Genomic DNA, 26885 nt, shown 5'->3' with positions numbered 1-26885 from the left:
AAATGTCGTATATTGTTTCCTATTTATTAAGTAGTTGAAGGAAATATAATTTTTAGTAACCTCTAAACCATTACATCTAATTCAATCAAGGTGCATACGAAGTATTTTAGTATCCATTCCCAAGGAAGAGTACCAGGCACTTACCTCTGTAAAACATCATAATCCCCTTTCCCGCCGACACGCGTTCATTTGCTAAACGCTGTACAAGCCTATGATAATGATAAGCAATTGTTATCAAAACACTTTAAGGGGGTTTCGTAAGCCATGGTTAATGTTAAATGGTTCATCATCCGAGTTCCCCACCCACCACGGAGTATCACACGGACAATGCTAAAAACAACCGGATCTCCGACTTGCAGCACCAGGGATACCCGGATGACATACTCAAGCAGAAAAATTAAAAGATTAATGAATCCACCAGATTTGCCGATGAGCCACAGCCTTCTGGGCATACGACTCTAGGCAAAAACATACATGAAATTGTGCACTTGAAATTCAGAAGAGTGAGTGAGTGAGTGAGTGAGTGAGTGAGTGAGTGAGTGAGTGAGTGAGTGAGTGAGTGAGAGAGTGAGTGAGTGAGTGAGTGAGTGAGTGAGTGAGTGAGGAGAGTGGAGTGAGTGAGTGAGTGAGTGAGTGAGTGAGTGAGTGAGTGAGTGAGTGAGTGAGTGAGTGAGTGAGTGAGTGAGTGAGTGAGTGAGTGAGTGAGTGAGTGAGTGAGTGAGTGAGTGAGTGAGTGAGTGAGTGAGTGAGTGAGTGAGTGAGTGAGGTGAGTGAGCGAGTGAGTGAGGGTGAGAGTGGTGAGTGAGTGAGTGAGTGAGTGAGTGAGTGAGAATATATAAATCCTGTATCCGCCCTTGATTTACCTGTTGTAATAGTACCGATATAATGTTTACGGCGGCCAGGAAACAAGTCGCTAAAGCTAGCAGCACTTATGTCCCTGTGCGTACAGAAATAACTCAGGTTGTGTTATCAGTGGCTGAAGTGACGCGCCTGTGCAGCGTACCCGGGAACAAGTTACACCTGGAGGTGAAGTGGGAGGAGTAAAGACGACAGGTATGTCATAAAGATCCTCTACAACACCTAGAATGGTGTTTAGTACTAAATGAAGCATAACTAGTCTTAAACTACTTCTACATATTTGGCTTTGTATCATAACCACGTTTTGATATACGCCAGGGATAATCAATACTAACCACCCATAGATATAACCTGTAATGTCGCAATGCATGTCTCTATGAGCTGAACAAGGCTGGATAGGTTTGCGAGACACAAATACCTGTGTTTGTTGCGTATGGTACCTGTTACATGTCTACACAAATTCATTGTATTTTACCCCGTGTAGTTTAGTGCACGGTTATATGTTTTAGTCAAAGAAGGAAATATCAATTTACACCTCCTGACCTAGTTACGCTCTACTAACAAGGAAGTATATGTTGTCTGTGACACACAAGAAGGTGCACTGCACAACACAACACATTGCTCGTTCAATTGAATAACCGGCCTCTGTATAAACTCGCTCTATTATCCTGGGCTCGACCATGAATGTTCGGGGCATTTGTATGACAGGAAAACAATACTCAGATATACATTTAGTTATGAGAATAACAATTCTACACGTATCATGATAGGAAGATGCCACGCAAGAAAAGGAAACCGAAGCCGCCTTCAAGGGACAGCCACTTGGACAACGCACCATCATCTTCTCCCTCAACATCACAAGCTCAAGATGGTGAAGGTAAGTCATAACCAGCGGTTTGGCTTCAGTACGACACAATTTGACGTCGGTGAATTCTGCAATATATTTTCAGAAATTGATATCTCCCAATGCTTCCTCCTCTTCGTGATCCAGATATACAGAACACTGATATTGAACACTGAATATTAGAAAGGAAGGTTATTGCGAAATGTAAATGATATCAGCGCATTACATGTCATACAAAATAGCGACAATTATAAAAATTATTTACAGCTTTACAGTCATAATAAATGGGGCTTCTAGTGATAGTTCTACGAATGGGTTATTCAGTTTGACATACAAAGAGGTCCGTGTGGATCGTCTACGCTTAGCTAATAGGGGTGACTATTCAGGAGAAAACATGCTACAACAATAGTCTACTGCGATCAACTATTGCAATAGTTTTTTTCTCCTTGAATTTTCTCATTTGAAGACTTTAGTCATTTGGCAATTGAATGTATAGTTAATATGAAATAAATACAAGTTGAAGTAGTGTCAGTCTCCTTTAATAACTGACAAGAAACTTGAAACCCAGATCAAGTAAACAGTTAAACCACTGAACGAAGCTGCAAGTCTGCACTCTCAATGAAAGAGAACGAACCTGGTGCTTCCTGTATTTTGCGCTGCATTTATCAACGGAAGTCAATTACAAAATTATCGATAGTCACACATACTATCGATGCATCGATAGTTTTTCGTTTTTCCATCCGATTATATTAATTGCTATAGGAGACTTAACAATAGCAATCCATCGATAGTTCGGTGCATCGTTACTGCCCTATTAGCTGTCCAGCGTACTGGAGGCCCCACATTTGCTAATCAGCAACGAAATCAATTGATTTTCGAAGTTACCGAGCTGTAAGAGCAGTTTACCAGAACGTGATATTTGCCTAATGATGGGTAAATGTGTTGCGTGTTATGTCTGTCTTTGATCGAAGAACGTGCATATCTAAAATCAATGTATAGGGCCCGTAAGTCTCGCGAGGCGCTACTTCCGCTACTAGATTTCCGGTTACAAGCAAATACTCAAGAAGCAGTTCTGGTGCCAAATTGCGCGACCGCCTAATATGAGCTTACTAGACCGGACCAAGTGTACTGGCATGCTTGGCTGTCACAGCTGGTGACAGTCGTAAAAAATGGATTATTTGGGGACGATAAGATCGAAAATTTATTATTCCTTCAAGGATTATCGGTTATTTACTGACAACCGACAACCATGAGTCAATTCGAAAACATATGAGTACCTTTCTTTAGCTATAATATATTTTTGACAACCAGTGCAGTTCTATCGCTAAACGTGTTTCTTTTCAGTATCGCGGACAGTGTTTGTCCGAAACTATTTTTCGGGAATCAATGACATGGTTAACGTGAAATGCATTTGAGTAAACTGTATTTATTGATTTAATAAAACTATTAATTACTATACTGCTATTCATAAAAGAGTCATGTGTCACCAATTTGATCAAGTTGACGTTCTATTCATATTTGGCCATATTGACGATCATTTCCATTTTCGAAATTAGAATTAGAATATGTAATTCCAAATTAGAATATGTTTGTTTGTTTAATTTGTTGTTTATTTTTTCTAAATGCATTTGTTATGCTGCAACAATATTTTGTAACTATTCCCAATTTTGTAACTAGTTTTTACATATCAATATTTATATTTGTTAGGAACTATTTGTTAGATGTAATCACAATAGGCTTTATGCAATGTAAAATGCATTGTATCAAAGAGGTACTCAAACTAGTTGGTGGCTTAATAATTTTACTCCCTTCCAAGTCTAAGGGATGACTGTATGCAAGTTCAGGTGACAGAATGAAATACAAGAAATAAATTGTTTCTTGCTTTGCAAATGTGAAAGCAAATGCATTATAAATTTTACTTTGGATAGATGACAGGGATCTGCATGTGTCAAACTGTTTCTTTGCCATGCTGTAAATATACTGATAATGATATATTGAATACAGGGATTGGGATGGAGACCTTTGACAATGGGCCATTTTCTGAATTTAGATTGGGCCACTGCCCTTGTATCGATAGTAAACGTCAAGATTTTAATGGGCCATTTTTTATTCTAATGTCCAAAATGGCCCCTGCCTTTCCCAATCCCTGGAATGAATAGCAGTTCTTGTATCATTATAAAAAAAATAAAATATATGAACTTTCCCATTTATGGTGACGTTGTATTCACACAAGCAGTCATACTATATAGTGTCACAAATCAATCAACAGCTCAACAAGTACTGACTGACTGACTGAATTTGGTTTTACGCCGCTTTTAGCAATATTCCAGCAACATCACGGCGGGGGACACCAGAAATGGGCTTCACACATTGTACCCATTTGGGGATTCGAACCCGGACCTTCGGCGTGACGAGCCAACGCTTTCACAACTAGGCTACCCCACCGCCCCGCTCAACAAGTAACCTTGATGGCATGGTTACAATTATTTCGGTTACCACTGTCAGATATTCCAAACAAAATTGTGAAAACCCTCAGCCATATGAATGTTCACCATGAAACAATTATTTATCAAATTATGTAAACATTATTTTAGTGGGGTGATATATAAAAACTGGTTGTTAGACAATATTAATTACACTTTGTAAAGTACATGATCTAAAGTACATGAGTGTTACTTAGTTCTTGGTTATGCAGGGGTGAGGTTCTGCTGTGCGGTAAGCAAAATATGAAGCAGCACACAGCACCTTCAAGTCACAATTGGCAGAAATGCAAGACCAAATGCACTCAAATATGGAGTAAGCACTCAAAGGCATTTCCTGTATTGTAAAATATACTGACCAATACATGGGGAATCTAAATGTGCTTATATACTATGTCATGACTGTAGATTCTGCAGACACTGGCTGATAGCAGCATGAGTATGATTACTTATCATGAACCAGAGTGTTTTTCACCCATTTTTCGTATTCCAAATATTCTGCCAATGAGGCCAAGGTTGGTAACTTGCATTCCATATTTTCCACTATACAGTTAGACCAATATGTTTTAAAATAATGGACAAGAATAATGTGTACTGGTTATTGTGCTATGAACTAGTGTTGTAATCTTACAGCAAATAAAAACAAAGAATTTCAATTTTTAAACTTATCCTATCTCACGGTATGCACCTCTCTTCTTCTCTACGACCATGTGTGGAAACGTGCTGTAGGCTAAGTTGAATCAAATCTTACTGGCCTCTGACCCGCCCTGACCTCTGCCCCCACTCCGATATCAGCACCTGTCAATCATCTTTGTAAGTGTGGAGCTCGCTCAGATGATTATGTGACTACCTGTGCCTGTCATTCTCTTTCTTGTCGCTACGTCGTGTGGACGTGTGCTTGTCTCTAAGAAAGTTTGATTGCGTTTCTACTATGGGAAACTCAAATCGCAATAGTGCTAAAAAGCGCAAACATTGCGATACATGCAATAGCAACTTCTCGGCGGCAGACCCACATGCTTTATGTGTTGATTGCTTAGGACGTAGTGAGTGGTCTCAACGTTGCACTTTCTGTGCAGACATCAACGATGATACGTTTTCTGAATATCGCCGGGTAGCTTGTAGACAGAGATCGTCATCAACCATCTGAGGGTCCTTCTGCGTCTAAACGTTCTAAGACAGAAAGCCGTAAGAAAATTGCAGTCTGACGTTGGAAGTCCCCGTCGCCTACTGAAAATTTCCTAGGGGAGGCGTCGGATTCCTACCTCAGTGAAAATTTATGGCAACTTTTTCGGCCGCATGCGTCTAACCCCATCACATTAGAAGACTCTTCACCACCTAGGGTTGTCGTGTTGTGTACGTATTCTCCTCAAACCCGTCCCTCTTCGGTAATGCCTATTCCTCAGCGCACTTCTGTTCCTGAGGTGGGGGTTTCTCGTGCATGGCTTGGTGTGATTCCTAGCATTACATCTCAAGTGACGCTTCCATGCAGTGAGGCACTTTCCACTTCGGTGGTTGATTCTATGCCTCTTTCCCATTCGGGGCTTGTGTAGAATGTGGCAATGGCTTCGGATACAGTGGATGGTTTCGGGGCGGCACTCTATTATCCTCCGGTGGGGTTGATGGATGTGTCAATGATCCCTAGAGTGCCTTTTTCCCGAGGGATCGTTTCTGCAAGATACAGCGATTGGTCTCTCTGGCACTGGCGCACCCCAGGACACTTCGACAGTGGCAGGAACTCCTGGGCCTCTTGACGTCGGCTCAGGCGTTGACCCTCAACTTTATCCCTTGCAGTACTTTCTAGTGCCTTACATCAGAGTGGGAGATCCCATTGCCTCCTGTGGTGGATGAAAGATTTGAATGTTTGCGACGGAATTTGTTTAGGGCCGTTTGTTCCGTCTCACCACCAGTATGTGTACGCATCTCTACACGGGTGGGGAGCTCATCTTCTCAGTCAACAAGTGGCAGGGCTGTGGTCTCTCGTCACATAAACGTTCTGGAGTTCAGGGCGCTGATTCTTGCAATCAGTCACTGGCAGGATGACCTACGAGCAACTTCCCTCATGATCCGATCGAACAACGCAGTGGTGGTTTGGCATATCAACAGGATGGGGTCCACGGAGTCTACTCAACTGCTGCAGTGGACTAAACAGTTCTTCGATCTGGTGGACTCTCTCAACATCTTAGACCGAGCCAACCACATTCCGGGGGTGAAGAATGTCATCGCAGATTCTCTGTCCCGGCCGAGTCGTCCCTCTCCAACGGAATGGAGATTACATCCTCAGGTGTTCCAGACCATCACGCTGCCTTTCGCCACCCCATTCAACCATCAGCTGCTTTTGTGTCACTGTTTCGGATCCTCTGGCTTGGGACCTCGATGCTCTAGCCATCCCCTGGGAGGACCTAAATGCTTACGCGTTTCCGCCAGTGGCCCTTCTTCCTCGCATATAAGTGTAGCTGCGCGCAACTCAGAGGATAACTCTGCTTTTGGTCTCGCCCTATTGGTTCGTAAACCTTCAAGACCTAGCCTAACCAGATCCCGTACCACTGCCCGTTTGACCCGATACATCTGCACTCCGACCAGCTGCACTGGTCCCTGTTGACACTCCATCTGCACACCTGGCACATCTACATCGGTCGTTAATGGCGAAGGGCTATTCTAAATGGGTGGCTACGGCCATTCCTACAGTGCATCGTACTTCTACGAGGTCACTCTACGATGACAAATGGAAGAATTTTGAAACCTATTGCAGGAAGAAGGGCGTCTCATCCCTTCACTACTGCCTCCCCGCAGATGGCTGCAGAGTACCTTCAACATCTACGAACATCCAGAAAACTCAAAGGTTCTACACTATCTACCTACCTGGCTGATCTTAACACCGTTATTGCAGCGGCCTCGGGTGTGAAGGTGTCCACTGTCCCTGAACTCCAGTCTCTCCTCCAGTCCTACAAACTGGCTGACCAGTCTCGGAAGTTCCGGCCTCCAGCTTGGGGATCTTTCCGTTGTACTTGCTCATCTCACATCAGTTGATTACGAACCTTTGGAGGAGAAAGATTTCGAACATGTCTCCTTTAAGACCTTCTTTCTCTTGGCCCATCTTGGTTTGCGATGGGATTTTCTCGCCAAGAATCAGTTACCAGGACAGCCGGATTGCACATTCACGATTCTGCCATTGTCCACTATCTTGGGCCCAGATGACACTGAGGATCTGTTCTTATTCCTGGTGCGTGCATTAAGGATTTACCTAGCTGCCTCACAGGATCGCCGCAGACTGCGCAAGAGATTGTTCATTCCATTGTCTACTGCCTCCACCTCGGAAGTCTCCCGTACTACCTTGGCGTTTTGGATGTGACCTACCTCCACCGTCGATGGCAAAGCATCATGAGACTCGAGCTCTTGCCTCCACCAAGGCTCTTCACAGAAATTGTTCCCTGCTGTCCATCATGGAGGGCTGTTTTTTGGAGATCTGATACAGTTGTTGCTTCACATTACCTGAGGGATCTATCGGTTACAGACATGGAAGGTCTACATGAATTCGGCCCCTTGGTCCTGGCGCAGCAATTGTCATCGGCCCGTGTTCGCAGATAAAGCAATCCTTCTTGGGTCGATGTTGCTCTGTACATAATAAAAGATATCGATGTTATCCATGTCTTGGTACTTTTTTTCCACTGGGATAAGATTATTCTCACCTATGGGAATAGGGCGTGTCTGCACTGTCATAAGTTATGACTTGATAGACTGTGAGGCCAGTCTTGTGCTACATGCAGAGATGATCGACACTCCACTTACTGACCTCTACTCTTCGAGCAATCACGTCAGTGAAGTGTTGATTTCCGATTACCTACATGGTTTTCGGAGCGTTCTGCTCCTAAATCCTTTCTCACCTTGGTAAGTTAGGGAGAATGGTACTGAACGTTAAACTAGTTGAGCAACCGGGCTATTCACTCTTTCACCGCCTTCCAACGTGTGTCTGTGGGGGGTAGTTTCGAAGCAGGGACTGGCCAGATTAAGGTCTTCGACTTTAATTCACTGGGGTCACCTGATAAATCGTGGGGCTGCGGGGCTTACTTGCCAAACTGCGTCCTTTTGCTTGTCAAGAGTTGCGGCTGAAAACCACATTAATTCGGGAGCGCCCACTCCCTAGAGTTTTGTGCTGTGTAAGCCAAGGGATTACTAGAAATCCATCTATGTTTTAGAACTATTCTGCAAGTTTATTCCAAAGACATAATTACTCATAACATATAAAACATTCTTTGCATTTCCCAGATGCTAAACCTGAACAAAGTACTGTAACAGTATCAACTGGAATACAAATGTTCTTTCATGGTCACTCATCTAAATTCTCACTGAATTATCTGAGAGTATCAACATGTTACAAGAAGTTCCACAACACCTTGCTGATTACAAGCATTTCCTGTTCCAGCAAGTGTCCAAAGGATGATGTGTAGGGCTTTAATATGTTTTATAACTGTATATACAACACTTCAGTGACTTGCTGTTTCTTCATTGGCAATGTATTGCTTGAACACCAGATGTTAAAAGAAATCTGAAGATCTGTTTCAGTTTGCTCTTGATGGTAATTGTGGTGATAAAGAAATCTATTCCTCCTTCTTTCTCCTCTAAAAGATGTGCATCTGTTCCAACTGAAAAAAGTACATAACACATGTGAGACTAAGTATGATATAATTAAAAAATGTAAAAATGTTTCTTACAATGTTGACATCAAGATATTATTGATAAATTAAGGATGTTACGTGTAACAGAACATGCTGCGCCATAAACAAATGCTAAATGGGGTTGTAATAATATGTTAATCAAGCTCATGTTACATTTGTGAGAGACACCTATTCAGAGCTATTGGTATCAATCAAAGTGTGGATATAATCATCATTATTTACGCGCTATTAAATTGTTATTAGTTCATTACATTTATTTTTTTAGAATTACCCCTGGAATTTCATTGCACATAAAGTTATCTTCTGGATAATTCTAGCTGCAAGATACTTTATTTATTAACACATTTCTCGATGAAATGTTTTTTTTGCACAACTTTACAAATATTGACAAAAAAATATTTTTGTGTGGTTCCAAACTAACTTTACATTGTTATTTACAGGTAAATGCTTAGGATAAACTTAATTGATATTTGCCATGATGAATAACGTAAGTGATAATAAACGGAACAACTGCAAAATTCAACTGTAGTGAGTGGGGGAGTTAATATTCATCGTCACATTGGCAATATTTCAGCTATATCGTGACAAGAACAATTTATTAATAGATCAATACAATTAGTAAATAAAAGTCTGTTGTCGAAGAACAGTAAAACTACTAGTACAATGTATATCACATGTATTAAAGTAAAATTAGCACGCTATCATAAAACGATATCATTAAATAGAACAATACAATTGAAAAATGGGCTATAGGTTGCCAACAAGTTCAATAACTTGAAGGTAGATGGGGACGGGAACTTACAGTACTTTTGCTACCTGCATGGACTCTAGTTGGATTTACATCATCCTCTCAAAGTTAGCCATTAATTTAAACGAACATATATACTATGATTAAACATGTGGTGAGATTAAACATACTTTGAAAGATGTGGTCTTGCATACCATCTCAATGGGGTCCAAAACCCCTTAATAACGAGTGTGGCTTCCATTGGTTCGGATGCATGCTTGCAATCTGCTTGGCATGAAAGGACACAGACGTCTTACAGATGCTTGGGGAATGGAATCCCAGTGGTGCTGCAATGCCTGTGTCAACTCAGCAACATTACGTTGTGGATGATGTTGTCGATGAACACGCCGTCCAGACTGTGCTCAATCGGATTCATATCCGGGGAGACGGACGACCATGATAACACCTGAACATGGTGTGTTTGGAGGAAAGCCTGCGGGATTCTGGTTGAGTGGCTGGAAGACGTGACGCATTGCTGCCTGATCATTGAAGAACAACTGGCTGAAGGATGTCAGTGATGTATCGTTGAGCATGAGTTCCTTGCACAACAACCAGTGTTCCTTGCACATAGAACCACAACACAGGCCTGTGCAAACCGCTCGTTTTTACGGAGGTATACTCGTTGTCGGCCGTCAGTGAATCCCGATTCGACTGAAAAGATGACAACATCCCACCTTCATTGTCCAAGGTGACCTCGATTTGCCGCCCAACGGCGCCGTTCAAGTCGATGTCTGTTGGTGAGGATGGGTCCACGGTAAGGTCGACGGCAACGTAGGCCTGCCGCTAGGACTCGTGTACGCACAGTCCTTTCGCTGATACGGCGACCCCTGGACCAAATCACGGCGTTGTAGTGGTTACTCAGGGAAATGTTTCATGAAAACGTTTTTATAATGTTGAATGTTACTTTGAAACGATATGAAAATGTTTCGATTAACGCTATTAAAACGTTATCAAGAAACAAAATCCAAGCTTCTACACACCAACATTTTAGAAACGTTATTGAAACATTGGCGAAGGTTTTCCTAAAGTTTGATTGCAACCAAATCACAACGTTATTAAATCGTTATTGAAACATTTTGAGGTTAACTTTTCCTGATAAGCACGTCTCCGTTCACTGCAGGAATGTACATTAACTTGAAAATAATGGTTATGAGATTACACCTGTACATAAATATTTGTGGGAAACTATAAGTCTTGAAGACTGTTGTGAACATTTTGTCAAGTGGGATAGTATGTCATGTGCTTCATTACCATCACTGATTTCTTTACTATATTATTTACTATAGATCCAACATTGTATTGTAAATATAATCTCCCGTTTACTGCTGTGCGTTTAAGTTCAGCCTTCTCTGCGTGGACAACGTGCTATCTCTTGTATCGGTGTCAGTTCTCAGGAATTTTCTCAGATACTTTATCTTGTCAGAGCAGGGACCGGTGCATTCAAAATCGGTCTCTGTACATATCAGACGGGAAGTTCCACCACATTGCTCGGTGTAGACGACTGTCCATTTTACATTGTGTCAAGACGACAGTTTTCTAAAAAGAGGTATGTATATTCACATTATTGTTCTAAAAACGTCACTTTGTAAGTTGTAAGTCAAATTGATGAAGAATTTCAGTCAATTTTCACTCATTCTTTGTTTGAAACAATACGTATTCCTATGATGTTTTCTTAACATATGTGTGATATATATTCTTTGTGACATACCATCTTTGTGACGATTACAAGTATACATTTACTCGTTGTGTTAGAATGCGTGTTATTGTTTCATCAATGTTCACAAGATCAAAATCAATAGTACAAGCAAAATGAGAAATCCTGTTTTATTTGTTTGCAGAGTGGTAAATTAATACATGCACATTCATATCCAAACTATGTCAGAATCTTTCTCTGTTAGCAAATAATGCAATGTAGTCCACGGTAATATCAATCAATTTGTAAATGAACGTCAACTACTAACTTTACTATAATATTACTATTTATTAAATGACCAAAATGTGGACATGTTTTCACATATAGGAATTTTCCCTGTTTCCTCTGCCCCGTATCCAACCTGCCGACACAGATTTGGTCACGTAGACACTGTTGCTAATCGCCATGAACAGGAAATCAGGGGATAATATTACATTTGAGTCGGTGACTCCAGGTCGTTATTTTATAACATAAACATAACGTCACTTCCCTAACAACCAGACTATGATATCTCATAACAAATGTCAGCCCCCCTCATAACTAAATATAGTATGCGACTTTTAAACAAGAAATGAAGATGTGTCATGAAGAAATACTTCTAATTGAACGTTTATCCTGCCATTAAGAGGCAACTAATCATTTATAACTTGGGTCAGTTGTAAGAAATGAACATTATTCAGTCCCGCAAACTATTGCGAGTAACAACTTTCTTTTGTAAGTGACGTCCGTAGTTTGGGAAAGTATCATACAATATAACCAGATGAAATCAGTTGCACTATTTGACAAATTGCATTTTTTGGTTGGTAATAAATTCCTATTGTATATAATTTACGGTCTAGGCTGATTGATCTGTACTTGTTTTTTAAGCTTTCGATAAATGCTGGTGGGAATTTGTACTCTTCAACATAGTTTCACGATACAGAAACATTATTTAGCAGAAATGTAGCATCATCAAGAATGAAGTGACAGTAAATATTTATAGAATTTATATGGGTTTATTTTCAGAAGCCAACACGGACACAAGAGGAGCTTGATGAGAAAGATTACTGATTATTTTCCATATGTATTGATGAAATGAAGTATTCCTTAAAACATATCATTGTTTTGTTTTCATGTTTACTATTTGATAACGGATGCCATTAACAAATTCACTTTCATGTATTCATTTACTGGACGGGTGTCAAAACACTCAGTGTTGATAAACTAGCCTTGCAACGATATCAGAAGATATCCTTCGTTTCTGATATCTCTACATTCGCAAGATAGGATTCAACCCAAACGTTTTTGAAACGTTTTGTAAACCCCATTGAAAAACGTTTTCAAAATGTCAAGGTTTCTAATATTTCTCGCCACTGTTTTGTCAAAACATTTTTGAAATGTCAGAAAAACCTCCACAAAATTATGTTTTCAAAACGTTTTTTTGAACGTGTTAAAGTATCAAATCCGAACTCATTTTCATGAATTCTGAGTAGCGTTATTATTGTTTGTCAGTATAGTATGGACATAGAGTAAGGAAGTATTTCATGTTTGTTCAGTAGGTATTTGCCCTTGATCTGGTTATGGAGTTTTCACAGGTTTTAATATTAATACATTCGAGTATTATCATTGGACTTCCAGCCATTCGGACTAAGGATCTATATCATGGACAACAACAACAATGACATACGTAAATGACCAGTGAATACTTTTATAACCCGCATCAGTAATAACATTCTTAAATTGAAACTATCTTTGAAGGTAAAATCACCACAGTAGAAATTCAAATGACGGCAGCTGAAGTTCCTGTGGAAACAAAATGTGAGCATGTTTTATTATGCATTGAGGCCACTATCTGGCAGGATATGTATTCCGAATTCCAAAACGAGATGCACAGTATAGATACAGTTTTGTTTAAAAATTAAATTTCAAATGTCAAAACATAGCTAGAAATCAATGTAGTTACACTAATAATAACACCATATGATGTAGTTGTTTGTGTTATAATCTGTGTCAAGATCACGTAGAGAACAAACATTCTAACCTGTGTGTTTCTTGCTTTGGCAGTGACATTTTCCATGCGCAATGAGACTGTGATAAGTGTGCATGTGAACGACGCTTTGCCACTGACGCAATTGTCGTTGTGGAACTGTACCCCAAGCTGCTTCGTGGAGTTGACGACTAAACTCTGCAAAGCACTTTGCCAATTTGATAACAAATCTAAGCGTTATTATAATGCTTGGCTGTCGAAAATGGAAAATGGAAATGTACAATTTGTGTTTGGACATGACGAGAAGGATGAGGCCTTGAATATGGCAAAGAACCATGAAGTTGTGAAAGACATGATAGAAGACCTTTTTAAACAAATTGATGTGGAAATGACCAGTATCCATCTAAAAATAGAAATTCCAGCGCCGACGCAAATTCCAACAACGAGGACGAGTTCCCGAACCCAAAGTAAGAGGAGATGATATTTGATGACCACCAGTTGCCTCTGTCTGCTACATTAGCGGTAAAACAGCTTTTACGAAAAGAAAACCTAAGAACTAAACAACACAAGCATCCTCATTGTTATATATAATAGTTCAGGACAAATGATAATCTATGACACGACTCATGAGGGTAGAGCAAACTATTTTTCGAAATATATCCTTCGAGATTCGTTGGTCAACAATTACGCGTTCGTTAAGTTAGATGGGTATGATTAAATCGTAACCCTTTTCTAATTTCATGAAAAGAAATTGCAGGAAGATCACAGGACAGAGAACAGAAGCCTGACAACAGTGCTGAACAGGAAACAGCCGCTATGGGCGATGGTAAAGCGAGTTATTGTCGTCTTGGTCTGTATATAATCTGTATGGTAAACTCCATCGATTGCAACTCATTCACATGCATTGACATTGCAAAACAACAGTTGTTTGTATAATATTTTTTTTATCTGTCAACATTCAATTGGTTTTATAATAATCATGTGACAGTTTTCATTCATGATTTCTGCTTTCACAAATAAATATTTCTTTATTCATCATCATACAGTGGGCGGTGGGGTAGCCTAGTGGTTAAAGCGTTGGCTCGTCACGCCGAAGACCCGGATTCGAATCCCCACATGGGTACAATGTGTGAAGCCCATTTCTGGTGTCCCCTGCCTTGATGTTGCTGGAATATTGCTAAAAGTGGCGAACAACCAAACTCAGTCAGTCAGTCAGTCATCATACAGTATTCTTCTCTCGTTGAAATACTGACCTTAACTAGTCTTTGTCAGAGTAATGCATATTCCAACAGTTAGATCGGTATGTTAAGTATTAGGTCTGTATTGTGGTTTGGTATAACTGCTTGTTATAAGAGAACAAAGACAGTGAAGGTGAACAGAAAGCAGCCCCTGTGTGTGATGGCAAAGCAGCCTGTCATGACTTTGACCTGTATATTACCTGTATAGTAAACTGATGCTGCTTCACATTAACATGTCATATAAACTAAAATCTAACAATGGTTGAATTTATTTCATTTTCGTTCTTTAGTCACTATCAAAGGAGTTGATGGCACAGGTACAGCAAACAGATCAATTGTTGGTGGGACCCAGAAAGTTGGAAAGATGATTCAAGTTCAGGGTATGTGGTTGGTTTATATAAATATTCACAAAACATGGCACAAATATCAACTGAATATGTCATAATTCCCTCCTCGCGAGTCAGACTTGACAGGTGAAGAATTACATTGATCCATACAATCCAACACACTCACTCAGCTTTTCACTTAAGCAGAAAATGTTCATTCATGTCAGTTCCTGTTTATTGTTTGGTAATTCTTTCCACCACAGGTGATTTCTATGAAGGCTCGGAAAACTCACAGATGGCAGACCCGCAGAAACAAAGTATGTGTAGCTTCATTCAAAGTATGTGCCAGGACGTGAATTAAATCTCACAGCTTATCAGAGAGGCTAAAATAGAAGCGACAAAACCCTTTCCTTATCCATGAAAAAGTCTCAGTTGTACAATTCAGACTATATGATGAGTATGTATTTGTTTCAACAGTATTACACCTGTGCGATGATGTTTGTAAACAAACGTGACTGGAGTAGACACTAAAGTGATTGTCAGCATGCGATACGATGACAGAGCATGTGTTTATAAACCACTATGAAATAATGATGATACCAAGAGTTCTCGAAAAGGTGAGCGTATCCTGTCCCAACTAGTGGCACCCGTCATAAACAAATGCAAAGTCTAGTCATTTATTCACTTGAAGTAATTCGGGAACATACGGTACAAGTCAAAATAAGGAATTGCATTGGACATCATTTTTGTCCCTGATGCATCAAATCTGGAAATGTTCTTCACTGAGGCCTTAAATGTTGTAATGGCGACGTATTGTGTTAAGTTCAAAACACAGCATCGATTTGCCTCACGTTTCAGTCTTTGGCCCTGTGCGCTTCACACAGTAGTACCAGAGACTTAGGAGACATCGTTGTACATAAGACAGACTATATAGACAATCTTCTTTGTTTCGTGTGTGCGACGTTTCGATACAGATTCATGTACCGTTGTCAAGCAGGATTGTAACCTGAAGTGGAGGCGAGGTATATATGCACGTATTGAATTTCTTTATGCGGATTCAATGATGTTCTTCGCTCTTCTGGTTAGAGTGGAGATTATCTCGATCTTCACTTTGGGAGGATTGTTGTAGTTGTAGTGGATGTACTTGGGTGGGTTTTCTGCATACAGTGGTCTGGAGATGGTTGGAGGTGGTGTGGGATACGAGGACGTCAGGGAAAGGTAGTTGGTTGTTCTGCACAGTCTCCACGGTGAATTTGTTGAGGGGTTGTACGTTGTTTAGATGGTTCAGAAGCTGGTTCGGATCATGATAAGGCTGGAGAATGACGATCGTATCATCCACTTTCGGCTCCAGCAGATTGGTTTGAAAGGTGCAGTTTGTTGAGTTCCTCCCAAAGTTAAGGCAAACACAGCGAAGCCCTTCACATCAAACGCCAAACATGGTACTGTCTAACTTCTTAAACGCCACACAAAGAAAGAAAACAGACTGTCAGACGTTATTACGGAAGATACCCAACTGCCCAATAACTCTCAGACAGATGGGTTGGGGAGCTGGGGTCATGGAAAACAAGCGTTACAGTCGGCCGTTCACCATTTTCCAAGACCATTTCTCAACCGATCATAATACTACTATCCGCGAAACATTGTTTGGATCGGAAGGTCCTTGACTACAAATGCAGTTCATGCATAGGTGAGATCCCTGGTAACTTCAAGGATCATGCATAGATGAGATCCCTGGTAACTTCAAGGATCATGCATAGGTGAGATCCCTTGTAACTTCAAGGATCATGCATAGGTGAGATCCCTTGTAACTTCAAGGATCATGCATAGGTGGGATCCCTTGTAACTTCAAGGATCATGCATAGGTGAGATCCCTGGTAACTTCAAGGATGGATGACGGAAAACTCTTCAGAAACTGTAAAGACACCAGTCTGTTCTCTGACTAGCGTATCCATGGGAACAGATATATCATGAGTAGTACAACACTGGAGTTTGATAATAACACTTGTGTATATTTTCGCCACCAATTATGTCCACGAAACTCGAGAGCAAACACTTTCCATCAAGATGCACCGTCTGCTGACAAACACCGCCTCACTGTCTCAAGGAGTAAACTGAAGTCTTTGTTCTGAGATCTTTCCAGGTTTAGTAGAGATTTTCTCCCAAACGACCTCTCACTGGAAGTCGGACTTGATTATTGTCAGCTAGTGAATACGTCACATCGTTCCTATCGCTATAATTACCTTTAATGCCCTTCACAGTATTCTGCATCTGTTGTTCACAGTCTCATGTAAATTCTCATGTAAATTAGGTACATGTTGTAGTGTGTGAGTGAGTGAGTTAAAATTTATACTCTCATCGGAAATATTTCAGCCATATCGTGTGCTAAAACAATTCATATATTGAAAATATATAAACAAATAAATAAGTATGTATTAGAGAGTCTGTCTAGTTAGAACAACTAGAATATCACTGTTATAAATGCAAATCTAGCATGTAAATGTAGAAACTATTTTACTATTGAAGACAATACAATATAAAAGCGGACTATAGATCGTCAGCAACTGTAGGTAGATACAAGAGACTGTGGGGACTTACAGTACTTTTGCTACCTGCATGGACCTTCGCTGGATATATGCTATACCATACCAGATCTTGGCAATATTGGCAAATTTAACCAAGCATTAGACGAACAAGATTAAATATACTTTGAATGTTTGAACTCACATATTTCCTTAAATAATGTACGTGTTGTAAATTATGCATGTCAATTATGCAATTTACTGTCCTTTACTTTCATGCATGGAATCTAGCGCATTTCTAATACTAATAATCCCCAGTTCTCAAGACAATCTACACACAGTGCTGTGGAATCATATGAGCTTGCAGCCATTAATAAACTTTTTATTGCAGGTAAAATAGAATCGAAAAGCTTTCAAGTTTGTGGAAAGATACGACACTGTCGCACCAAAGGTAAGACACAACGCATCAATGTAACGCCAAACTGTTTATAGTAGTTGATAAATATCAGTTACAGTTCACCCACTTAAACTATACATTGATTGTGTGCGCTATGTAAATATGTTTCAGTTACAAGATCAAAGGGTGGAAAGAAAACAAAAGAAATGCATATCCAGTTCAACGATGAAGACAGTGATGAAACCTATAATAGCACTTGCAAAACTGAGTGGACTTGTAAGACAAAGCCGAACAAACAGGTGTTAAATGTTGATCCCTCCTCGAGCGTGATGGAGCCACTGTACGAAATAAAGGATTCAACGAGGCGAACACATCATGCTAAATTGAAGGAAGTTCGAAGTGGGAGTATAGTGTTTGTGTTTGAGCACGAAACCAGAGAGGATGCTATACAGATGATAAAGAGGCATCAGGAAATAGAACACCTGATATTACACTGCTTGCGTCAACTTGACTCCGAAGTTGAGGACATAACCCTTCACATCAAGCTACAAGACCTGAGTGAGTATGAAAGGAAAGTGGATACAAGAGGTACATCATTTGCAAACGCCTCTTTTTCTGAGTGATTATATATCTGACCCTTTGAAAATATAACACATGTTAAATAATTGCTGCTTGCAAGACAAATGTACATATGATTGTTAGCCGCGATGCGTTTTGCGGAGGGTATTATTTTCCGGAGCAGAACTTAAACATCGCTAAATATTTCTTCACCAAACTTGGCGCATAGATAGGCCTGGCGATGAACGGGTGCCTCCTGTTACTTTTGGATGTTTGAATAAGATGTTTTTTTGCGTTGTCATGGCAACGCTTTTGACCTCGACCTCGTCTGGTGTTAGTGCTCCTCTCCGGAACAGAATATGTGAGAGTTAAAACTCGGCAATGTTCACTTTGGCAATGCTTCAGCCATATCGTGAATAAAAGGGACAAATTTAAATAATGTATAGTGCTATACGTTAAGCTTTGTCTGCGACGGACTGTAAAATAACTGCGAAGGACAGTTAAAACTAGCATGTGACTTAAAAGTATATACTATTTAGGACATTACAACACAAAAAATGGGCTATAGATCGCCAACAACTGAAGGTAGATCACCATACTAGCGACCATAGAGTGCCTTTGTTCCAGAACAGAACCTTAAAACCGTTCAATATTTCTTGGCCAAACTTGGTACATAGATAGGCCTGGTGATGTGTGTATTTTTAGATTTTTGAATAAAATATGTTTTGGGTTTCCATTGCAACAAGTTTGAATTCGAATGAAAATAGTGGTAGTGCTCCTATCAGGAGCAGAACTTGAAAACATTTCAACACTCTCCTCCCACTATATACATTTGACATAGTCTTAACTAGTTGACGTATTCATGAAGAGTATTTTTCCTTTGCGGGGGATATTGCTGACTTTGTCTTCTTGTCGTAAGGCTTTCTTTCTACTTCTGCCAGATATTTACGGCTTGTTGATTGGCAATATTCGTCTTTCCTTTGTATGATGGTTACCGCTGCATGACGAAAACACTGTCTGTCATTTTGAAGTGTGTATACTCAAAGTAAGTCAGGCTTCGTCCTGGTAGCTTGACATAAATCAACTGTTACTGGTTCTGATGCAATTTCAACATTGTTATCAGGATATGTGCATAAGTTAGAAAAATCAAAGCTTTGAAAAACTTGAATTTTTTTATGTTAAATTGTTGCAGAGCCCAGTCCACTGAAAAGGAAACCAATTATCAGCTATTCGATATCAACAGGAAAAGATTATCTATCTGCTGATACATCTCTAACATCTTCAGGAGGTAGGTTGATCGACATAAAGCTGCTACATAAGCACAATGTGCATATGTTATCACATATTGTAAAACATGTATCTCTTTATAATTATCTAATATCAATAACATGTTCACATGTCAAATGTCTCTTTTTCATCACAGAACACATGTCACATAAAAAGAAAGGAAAACTGTCAGACTGGCCATCTTTTTCAAGATGTCAAACATGCCTACAACCAATACCTCATCCACAAACGTCTGGTAAGGGTAACTCTAACCTTAAAGTAATTCTTGATTCATGCTCAGATACAGAAATACCATTGCAAGCTGATTAAGCATAAATGTCATATTTTTCAACAGTCATGTTTCTGAATTTTAAACTCTGCTGATCCTAAAGTTATTCCATTAGAAATTCATTTAGTTCATAGTACATAGAAAATGTATCAATTATCCGACGAAATATATTCATTGGTTTTGAAAGGCGGAACAGGTGTGATACTTATGTGAAGGGATCACTGAGATTGTAGTTCAGTTGTATCCGCTTCTCGCACAATTTTCATAACGAAGAAAATGTTTGTTGCCTTGCATCACACGACAGGGGCCGTGGGGTCCGACAGCAGCCTAATAGTAGTTTGGAATATCCTACTGTAACATGAGAGATGTAAAATATATTTTATTTCGTCATGATCATTAAGGAAAGGAATGTGAAGAGAAATTTACTTGTGATCGATTTTATTCAGTTTCTACTGAAAATGACATAAAACCTTTCTGGACATCACATATGTGAACAGGTTTTGATTCTTATTTCTACATTCAAGTGTTTTTAATTGATGTTTTCATTTGTCTTTAAGCAGGATTACCAAGGGAGTATATGCCACATATTGGTACAGGTGCAAGTTATTTTGCATTTCTAAATACTACCATTATCTATCCATTTCCGTCACTTTATAAGATTCTTTTCACCAACAGGATTGGGAGAGGAGCTGCTTGACCGTTCAAATAAACAGGTATTTGGTTTTAGTCCCAGTCACAACCAACTAAATCTTCCAAAAATATGATTTCCCTCAAATCGAAGACGGATCTGTGTAGTTATGATAAACAATCTGCACGCATACTAAACATATCTCATTCAAGGCTTGGTTGGGATTGTGTATAGTAACAAATGCAGACAATGTCTTGTCTCATTTCAGCCATTCAAGTATCCTTGAATTGTGTTTCCGCTCGCAGGAACGTTGCCATGAGGACACTGTGTCCATATTACTGATAGAACTGGCCAACATTTACATCGCAACACTGTCATGTCGTTACACACATGTACAAACACGAAGAGCAGTTTCAAGTGATATTTAGAATACCCCACCCTGTAAAATGACGTCAATGAAAGAGAGTGTATCCCGTCTAAATCTATATTGTCTCTTCTCACACAACATGCAACAGGACACTGATGTTTCACTTTCTTAGTGAGTGAGTTTATATGGACTGTCCTTCGTTGACAAGTTTTTACAATTTACCATTAATTGCTATGTATAAACTTAATTGTTTTCGTCACAATATGGCTGCAATATGGCCGATGTGACGATACAATTTAACTCGCTCACTCACTCCAGCTATATGCCGGGAGTCGAGTCTGGACCAGACAATCCAGTGATCAACATCATGAGCATCGATCTGACCACACGATCCCGTTAGTCGCCTCTTACGAGAAGCATGGGTTAGTGGAGATACAGTGTAACCCGGATCTTCACGGGTTTCTGTGAGAGTGAATCAGGGAATGATATATGGAGTCAACAAAAATGAATCAAAAACAGAAAATCAATATCGGGTGCATTTGCTGTGTGAATCTCACCAGATTTATTTCACCTTTGACACTCAGCTTTACGCATTTGCAGGACATGTATGTGTACAAACGTATTACAAAAACATGGATTCGATATACCGCACATTTCGTACATGATTCAAATAACAATTGTCATAGCAACTGCAGGCATACCACATTTAAATGATATTCTTTGTTGAAGTGCCTTTCTGTTATTTTATTTTTCAAAATGACAAACGCTTGGTCAGATAGTAAAGGATGCTCGTCGGGTGGAACCAAATAAACCCTATACGTATATACCAAACACATATACCACGCCGTTCTCATTTCCAGTACCAAGAGATTGTGCGGGGACTGAAACAGCAAATAACAACTTTAAACATCGAGCTTGGCCAAAAAGACGAACAAATTAAAGACTATGAAAGATCCCAGCTGGCAGGTAGTCATTCTATACAATAAACTCGCTACATTCAACTGAATATCTGCATTGAGTAAATGTCTTGGTGACAATGTAGGATTAAATGCTGAAGCATTCCCGAAAGATAACAGCTTGATATATGATAAAAGATTAATGTGGGTGGAAAGAGGCAGTAGTACCAAAGCGCGGTATATGGTTACAGGTCAATGTGGGTGGAAAGCTCCCGTAATATCACAGTGTGGTATATGGTGACAGGTCAGTGTGGGTTGAAAGCTCCAGTAATATCACAGTGTGGTATATGGTGATAGGTCAATGTGGGTGGAAAGCTCCAGTAATATCACAGTGCGGTTTATGGTGACAGGTCAGTGTGGGTGGAAAGCTCCAGATATATCACAGTGAGGTATATGGTGACAGGTTAGTGTGAGTTCAAAGCTCCAGTAATATGACAGTGTGGTATAATGTGACAGGTGAACGTGTGTGGAAAGCCCCAGTAATATCACAGCGTGGTATATGGTGACAGGTCAGTGTGTGTGGAAAGCTCCAGTAATATCACAACGTGGTATATGGTGACCGTTCAGCTCGGGTGGACAGCTTCAGTAATATAACAGTGTGGTATATGTTGACAGGTCGGTTTTTGTGAAATCACCAGTAATATGACAGTGTGGTATATGGTGAGAGGTCAGTGTTGGTGAAAAGCTCCAGTAATATCACAGTGTGGTATATGGTGAAAGGTCAAAGAGTTGAATGCTCCAGTAATATCATAGGGTGGTATATGGTGACAGGTGAGCGGGTGTGGAAAGCTCCAGTAATATCACAGCTTGGTATATGGTGACAGGATAGTGTTGGTGAAAAGGTCCAGTAATATCACAGCATGGTATATGGTTACAGGTCAGTGTGAGTACGAAACTCCAGCAAAATATCACAGCGTGGTATATGGTGACAGTTCAGTTTTGGTGAAAATCTCCAGTAATATGACAGTGTGGTATATGGTGACAGGTCAGTGTTGGTGAAAAGTTCCAGTAATATGACAGTGTGGTATATGGTGACAGGTTAGTGTGGTTGAAAAGCTCCAGTAATATCACAGTGTGGTATATGGTGCCACGTCAGTGTGGATGGAAAGCTCCAGTAATATGACAGTGTGGTATATGGTGAAAGGTCAAAGAGTGGAATGCTCCAGTAATATCATAGGGTGGTGTATGGTGACAGGTCAGTGTGGGTTTAAAATTCCAGTGAGTGAGTGAGTGAGATTTAAAGTCACAGCGGCAATATTTCAGCCATATGGTGACTAAAACTAGTTCTAAATCTATAATACATACATATAATATATAAAACCCTATCAATAAAGGACAGTAAAACTACTAGAATATCACAGATTGAATTAAAACTAGCTAGCATATATCTTTAAAAGTAGAAAACTATTTTGGGACAATACAATGTAAAATTGGGCTATAGATCGCCAACATCAGAAGGTAGATCACCATACTAGGGCCCATGGGGACTTACAGTACCTTTTGCTACCTGCATGGACCCTAGTTGGATTTACACCATCCCTTCAGCTGCTGGCGATTGTAAGAAATGTTAGCCAAAATAAAAATAACAAAAATGCTACGTTTAAAAATCCTGGCAAGTTTAAATGGACTTGGAACATTTTGGGACTTACGTACCCTCTCAGGAGGCTAAAAAACTTTACACTACTTCAACCCCCTTTGAGGGTACAGCCACGAACAATCTCAGTTACTAATCTAAACTACAATGATAAAATATATATCTATTTACAAATCAGTTAGCAAGTCTAATTTTTTTTAAAAGGCAATAATTAAATGAGAACTTATATTACTAAAAAGATCCTTCATAGTTTTTACTTTGAAATAAATATCCCTTGTGATGGAATATTCAACACAGTCAAGCAAGACATGCTTGACTGTGATTCTTTCATCACAAGGGATGCAAAACGGAGGATCTTCGCCTTTCAGTAAATATTCGTGAGTATATCTAGTGTGGCCAATGCGACATCGTCGTATAATGACCTCTTCAAATATGGACTGACAACCCAAGTAGGTGTAACCAATGTAGGGTTTTATTTCATGTAGTTTATTGATACCTACTTGCGTGTCCCACTTCTTCTGCATCAGATCACGGATGGAATCAGAAGTGGTGTCACAGATTTGTTTGAGTGCTGCCTTAGCAGCAAGATCAGCCATTGTGTTCCCAGAAATGCCAACGTGGCTGGGTAACCAACAAAAGACGATGTCGCATTGGCCAGTAGCAGGTTCATTGTACAACTCAATAATTTCTAATAAAAGTGGATGTTTGCAAGAAAGATTTTTAATAGCCTGAAAACACGAAAGAGAATCTGAAAAGATGATATAGTGTTTATATTTACGGTGTTTATTAATATATTTAAGAGCTGTTAGTATTGCGTTTGCTTCTGCTGTGAAAATTGAACTGTCATTAGGTAGTCTGGAAGATATTGTTTTGGTCCCAATGACAGTGGCACAAAAACAACCGCGCCACCATCCTTTGGACCCAACTGTAAATAAGGATCTATATGTATTATATTTACTTTTAATTGATTATATTCTTGTTTATATTGTAATTCACTTGTTTCCGATTTTTAAAATGTTGTAAGTGTTAAGTCAACTTCTGGTCTAACTAATTGCCAAGGAGGAGAAGAAAGAAGACGGGAAGGAGCTATATTTTCCAGCTCAATGCCGGCAGCAGCAATAAATGGCTTAATTCGGAGCCCAAGAGTCGGAACAAGAGAAGGTTTTTTGTTATACAAATCCTCATAAAGTTAAAGCTCCAGTAATATCACAGCGTGGTATATTGTGAAAGGTCAGTGTGGGTGTAAAGCTCCAGTAATATCAAAGTGTCGTACATGGTGACAAGTCAGTGTGGGTGGAAAGCTGCAGATATATCAAAGGGTGGTATATGGTGACAGGTCAGTGTGGATGGAAAGCTCCAGTAATATCACAGTGTGGTATATGGTGACAGGTCAGTGTGGATGGAAAGCTTCAGTAATATCACAGTGTGGTATATGGTGACTGGTCAGTGTGTGTGGAAAGCTCCAGTAATATCACAGTGTGGTATATGGTGACAGGTCAATGTGTGTGTAAAGCTCCAGTAATATCACAGCGTGGTATATGGTGACAGGTCAGTGTGTGTGGAAAGCTCCAGTAATATCACAGCGTGGTATATGGTGACTGGGTCAGCGTGGAAAAGCTCCATGAATACAGCGTGGTATATGGTGACAGGTCAGTGTGTGTGGAAAGCTCCAGTAATATCACAGTGTGGTATATGGTGACTGGTCATTGTGGATGGAAAGCTCCAGTAATATAACAGCGTGGTATATGGTGACTGGTCAGTGTGTGTGGAAAGCTCCAGTAATATCACAGTGTGGTATATGGTGACAGGTCATTGTGGATGGAAAGCTCCAGTAATATCACAGTGTGGTATATAGTGACAGTTGTTGCGGGTGGAAAGCTTCCAGTAATATCAAAGGCGGGTATATGGTGACAGGTAAGGGATGGAAAGCTCCCTGCAATATCATCACAGTGGTGCATATGGTGACAGGTCAGCGTGGATGGAGCTTTCCAGTAATATCATTATGTGGTATATGGTGACAGGTCAGCGTGGATGGAAAGCTCCTGCACATCACAGCGTGGTATATGGTGACAGGTCAGTGTGGATGGAAAGCTTCAGTAATATCACAGTGTGGTATATGGTGACTGGTCAGTGTGTGTGGAAAGCTCCAGTAATATCACAGTGTGGTATATGGTGACAGGTCAATGTGTGTGTAAAGCTCCAGTAATATCACAGCGTGGTATATGGTGACAGGTCAGTGTGTGTGGAAAGCTCCAGTAATATCACAGCGTGGTATATGGTGACTGGTCAGTGTGTGTGGAAAGCTCCAGGAATATCACAGCGTGGTATATGGTGACAGGTCAGTGTGTGTGGAAAGCTCCAGTAATATGACAGTGTGGTATATTGTGACAGGTCAGTGTGTGTGGAAAGCTCCAGGAATATCACAGCGTGGTGTATGGTGACTATCAGTGGGTGTGGAAAGCTCCAGGAATATCACAGCGTGGTATATGGTGACTGGTCAGTGTGTGTGGAAAACTCCAGTAATATCACAGTGTGGTATATGGTGACAGGTCATTGTGGATGGAAAGCTCCAGTAATATAACAGTGTGGTATATGGTGACAGGTTATTGCGGGTGGAAAGCTTCAGTAATATCAAAGGGTGGTATATGGTGACAGGTAAGTGTGGATGGAAAGCTGGCAGTCATTGTTTTATGTGCCCATGGGATACAACTATACATAATAATTTGTGGCAGTAGCACCCGTGACGCTCAATGCATTGAATTCGTTTAGAATCGGCGACGTTTCGATACAGATACTCCCGCAATATAGAATTTGTTATCCATAAAGTCCCGCTTCAATTCTCGATGCACTGGAGACTGAAAAGCGACATTTGATTTGAGGCAAAATCTTGGAATACAGTGTTTGAATTTTGTTTCCAGAAACTCGAATGTTGCTGTGGATGAGGATCAAATTCGCCTTCCTTGACTGAAACTAGTGGATACCGTGAGTAGGCGTACAAAGTGACTGTTTTATAAATCTCTTCTTTATCAAATCTACGTAAAATGCCATAAGTTTGTTAGAAAAACTATAAACAAGGAAGACTGTATTGCAACACCAATGAGTTTAACGCACACATAACCACATATATTCATATAAAGTTGTGTTTGTGTGTAGGATGTATTTTGACCTTCGGGCGTAGCACACACATTATTTTTTCGATTGGCACGTGCTAAGACCAAAGGCAAGGATCACATGCAATGTGAGAGGTGAGGTGAATTGAGTTTTACGTCGTGCGCTTGAGAACATTTCGCTCATATGACGACGTACATGCGTGTAAGTGTATATGCGGCTGCTTGTACTAGCCCAGACTTAAGCTGGATTTATAGTGTTAGCCCACTGAGATACCATGCCGCAGTGAAGCATGAATACCCCACTCAGACACAATATATACTGACTCCGAGCCGACC

At 40.1% G+C, this 26885-nt stretch overlaps 1 protein-coding gene across 7 annotated transcripts; it reads left to right on the top strand.

Annotated features, from left to right (window-relative positions):
- Positions 1 to 978: 978 nt before the first annotated feature.
- On the top strand, positions 979 to 26463 carry LOC124262201. 7 transcript variants are annotated; one of them, XM_046696657.1, is made up of 14 exons: positions 979 to 1053; positions 1629 to 1735; positions 13073 to 13132; positions 13379 to 13768; positions 14050 to 14127; positions 14830 to 14919; positions 15129 to 15182; positions 17776 to 17835; positions 17953 to 18339; positions 19532 to 19627; positions 19763 to 19861; positions 20570 to 20607; positions 21750 to 21855; positions 26358 to 26463. In XM_046696657.1, exons 2-14 carry the CDS (start codon positions 1633 to 1635, stop codon positions 26405 to 26407), a joined length of 1611 nt encoding a protein of 536 aa, XP_046552613.1. In that variant the 5' UTR covers positions 979 to 1053; positions 1629 to 1632; the 3' UTR covers positions 26408 to 26463. The 7 variants fall into 7 exon arrangements, with proteins under 7 accessions (XP_046552613.1, XP_046552612.1, XP_046552615.1 ...); XM_046696656.1 differs by having other exon boundaries at positions 17953 to 18369; XM_046696659.1 differs by lacking the exon at positions 14050 to 14127 and having other exon boundaries at positions 17953 to 18369.
- Positions 26464 to 26885: the final 422 nt, after the last annotated feature.

The sequence above is a fragment of the Haliotis rubra genome, unplaced genomic scaffold (genome assembly GCF_003918875.1).
Source record: "Haliotis rubra isolate DU_JTF1 unplaced genomic scaffold, ASM391887v1 Scf827, whole genome shotgun sequence".
In the NCBI taxonomy this organism is placed as follows: Eukaryota; Metazoa; Mollusca; class Gastropoda; order Lepetellida; family Haliotidae; genus Haliotis; species Haliotis rubra.
This window is presented reverse-complemented; position numbering and strand designations above follow the sequence as displayed.

Coding starts and splice junctions, on each gene's coding strand:
- LOC124262201 (XM_046696656.1), top strand. CDS start 1,633: ATGCCACGCAAGAAAAGGAAACCGAAGCCGCCTTCAAGGGACAGCCAC. Junction 13,769..14,049: donor GACGAGTTCCCGAACCCAAA/GTAAGAGGAGAT, acceptor TTTCATGAAAAG/AAATTGCAGGAAGATCACAG. Junction 19,862..20,569: donor ACCTCATCCACAAACGTCTG/GTAAGGGTAACT, acceptor TTTCACCAACAG/GATTGGGAGAGGAGCTGCTT.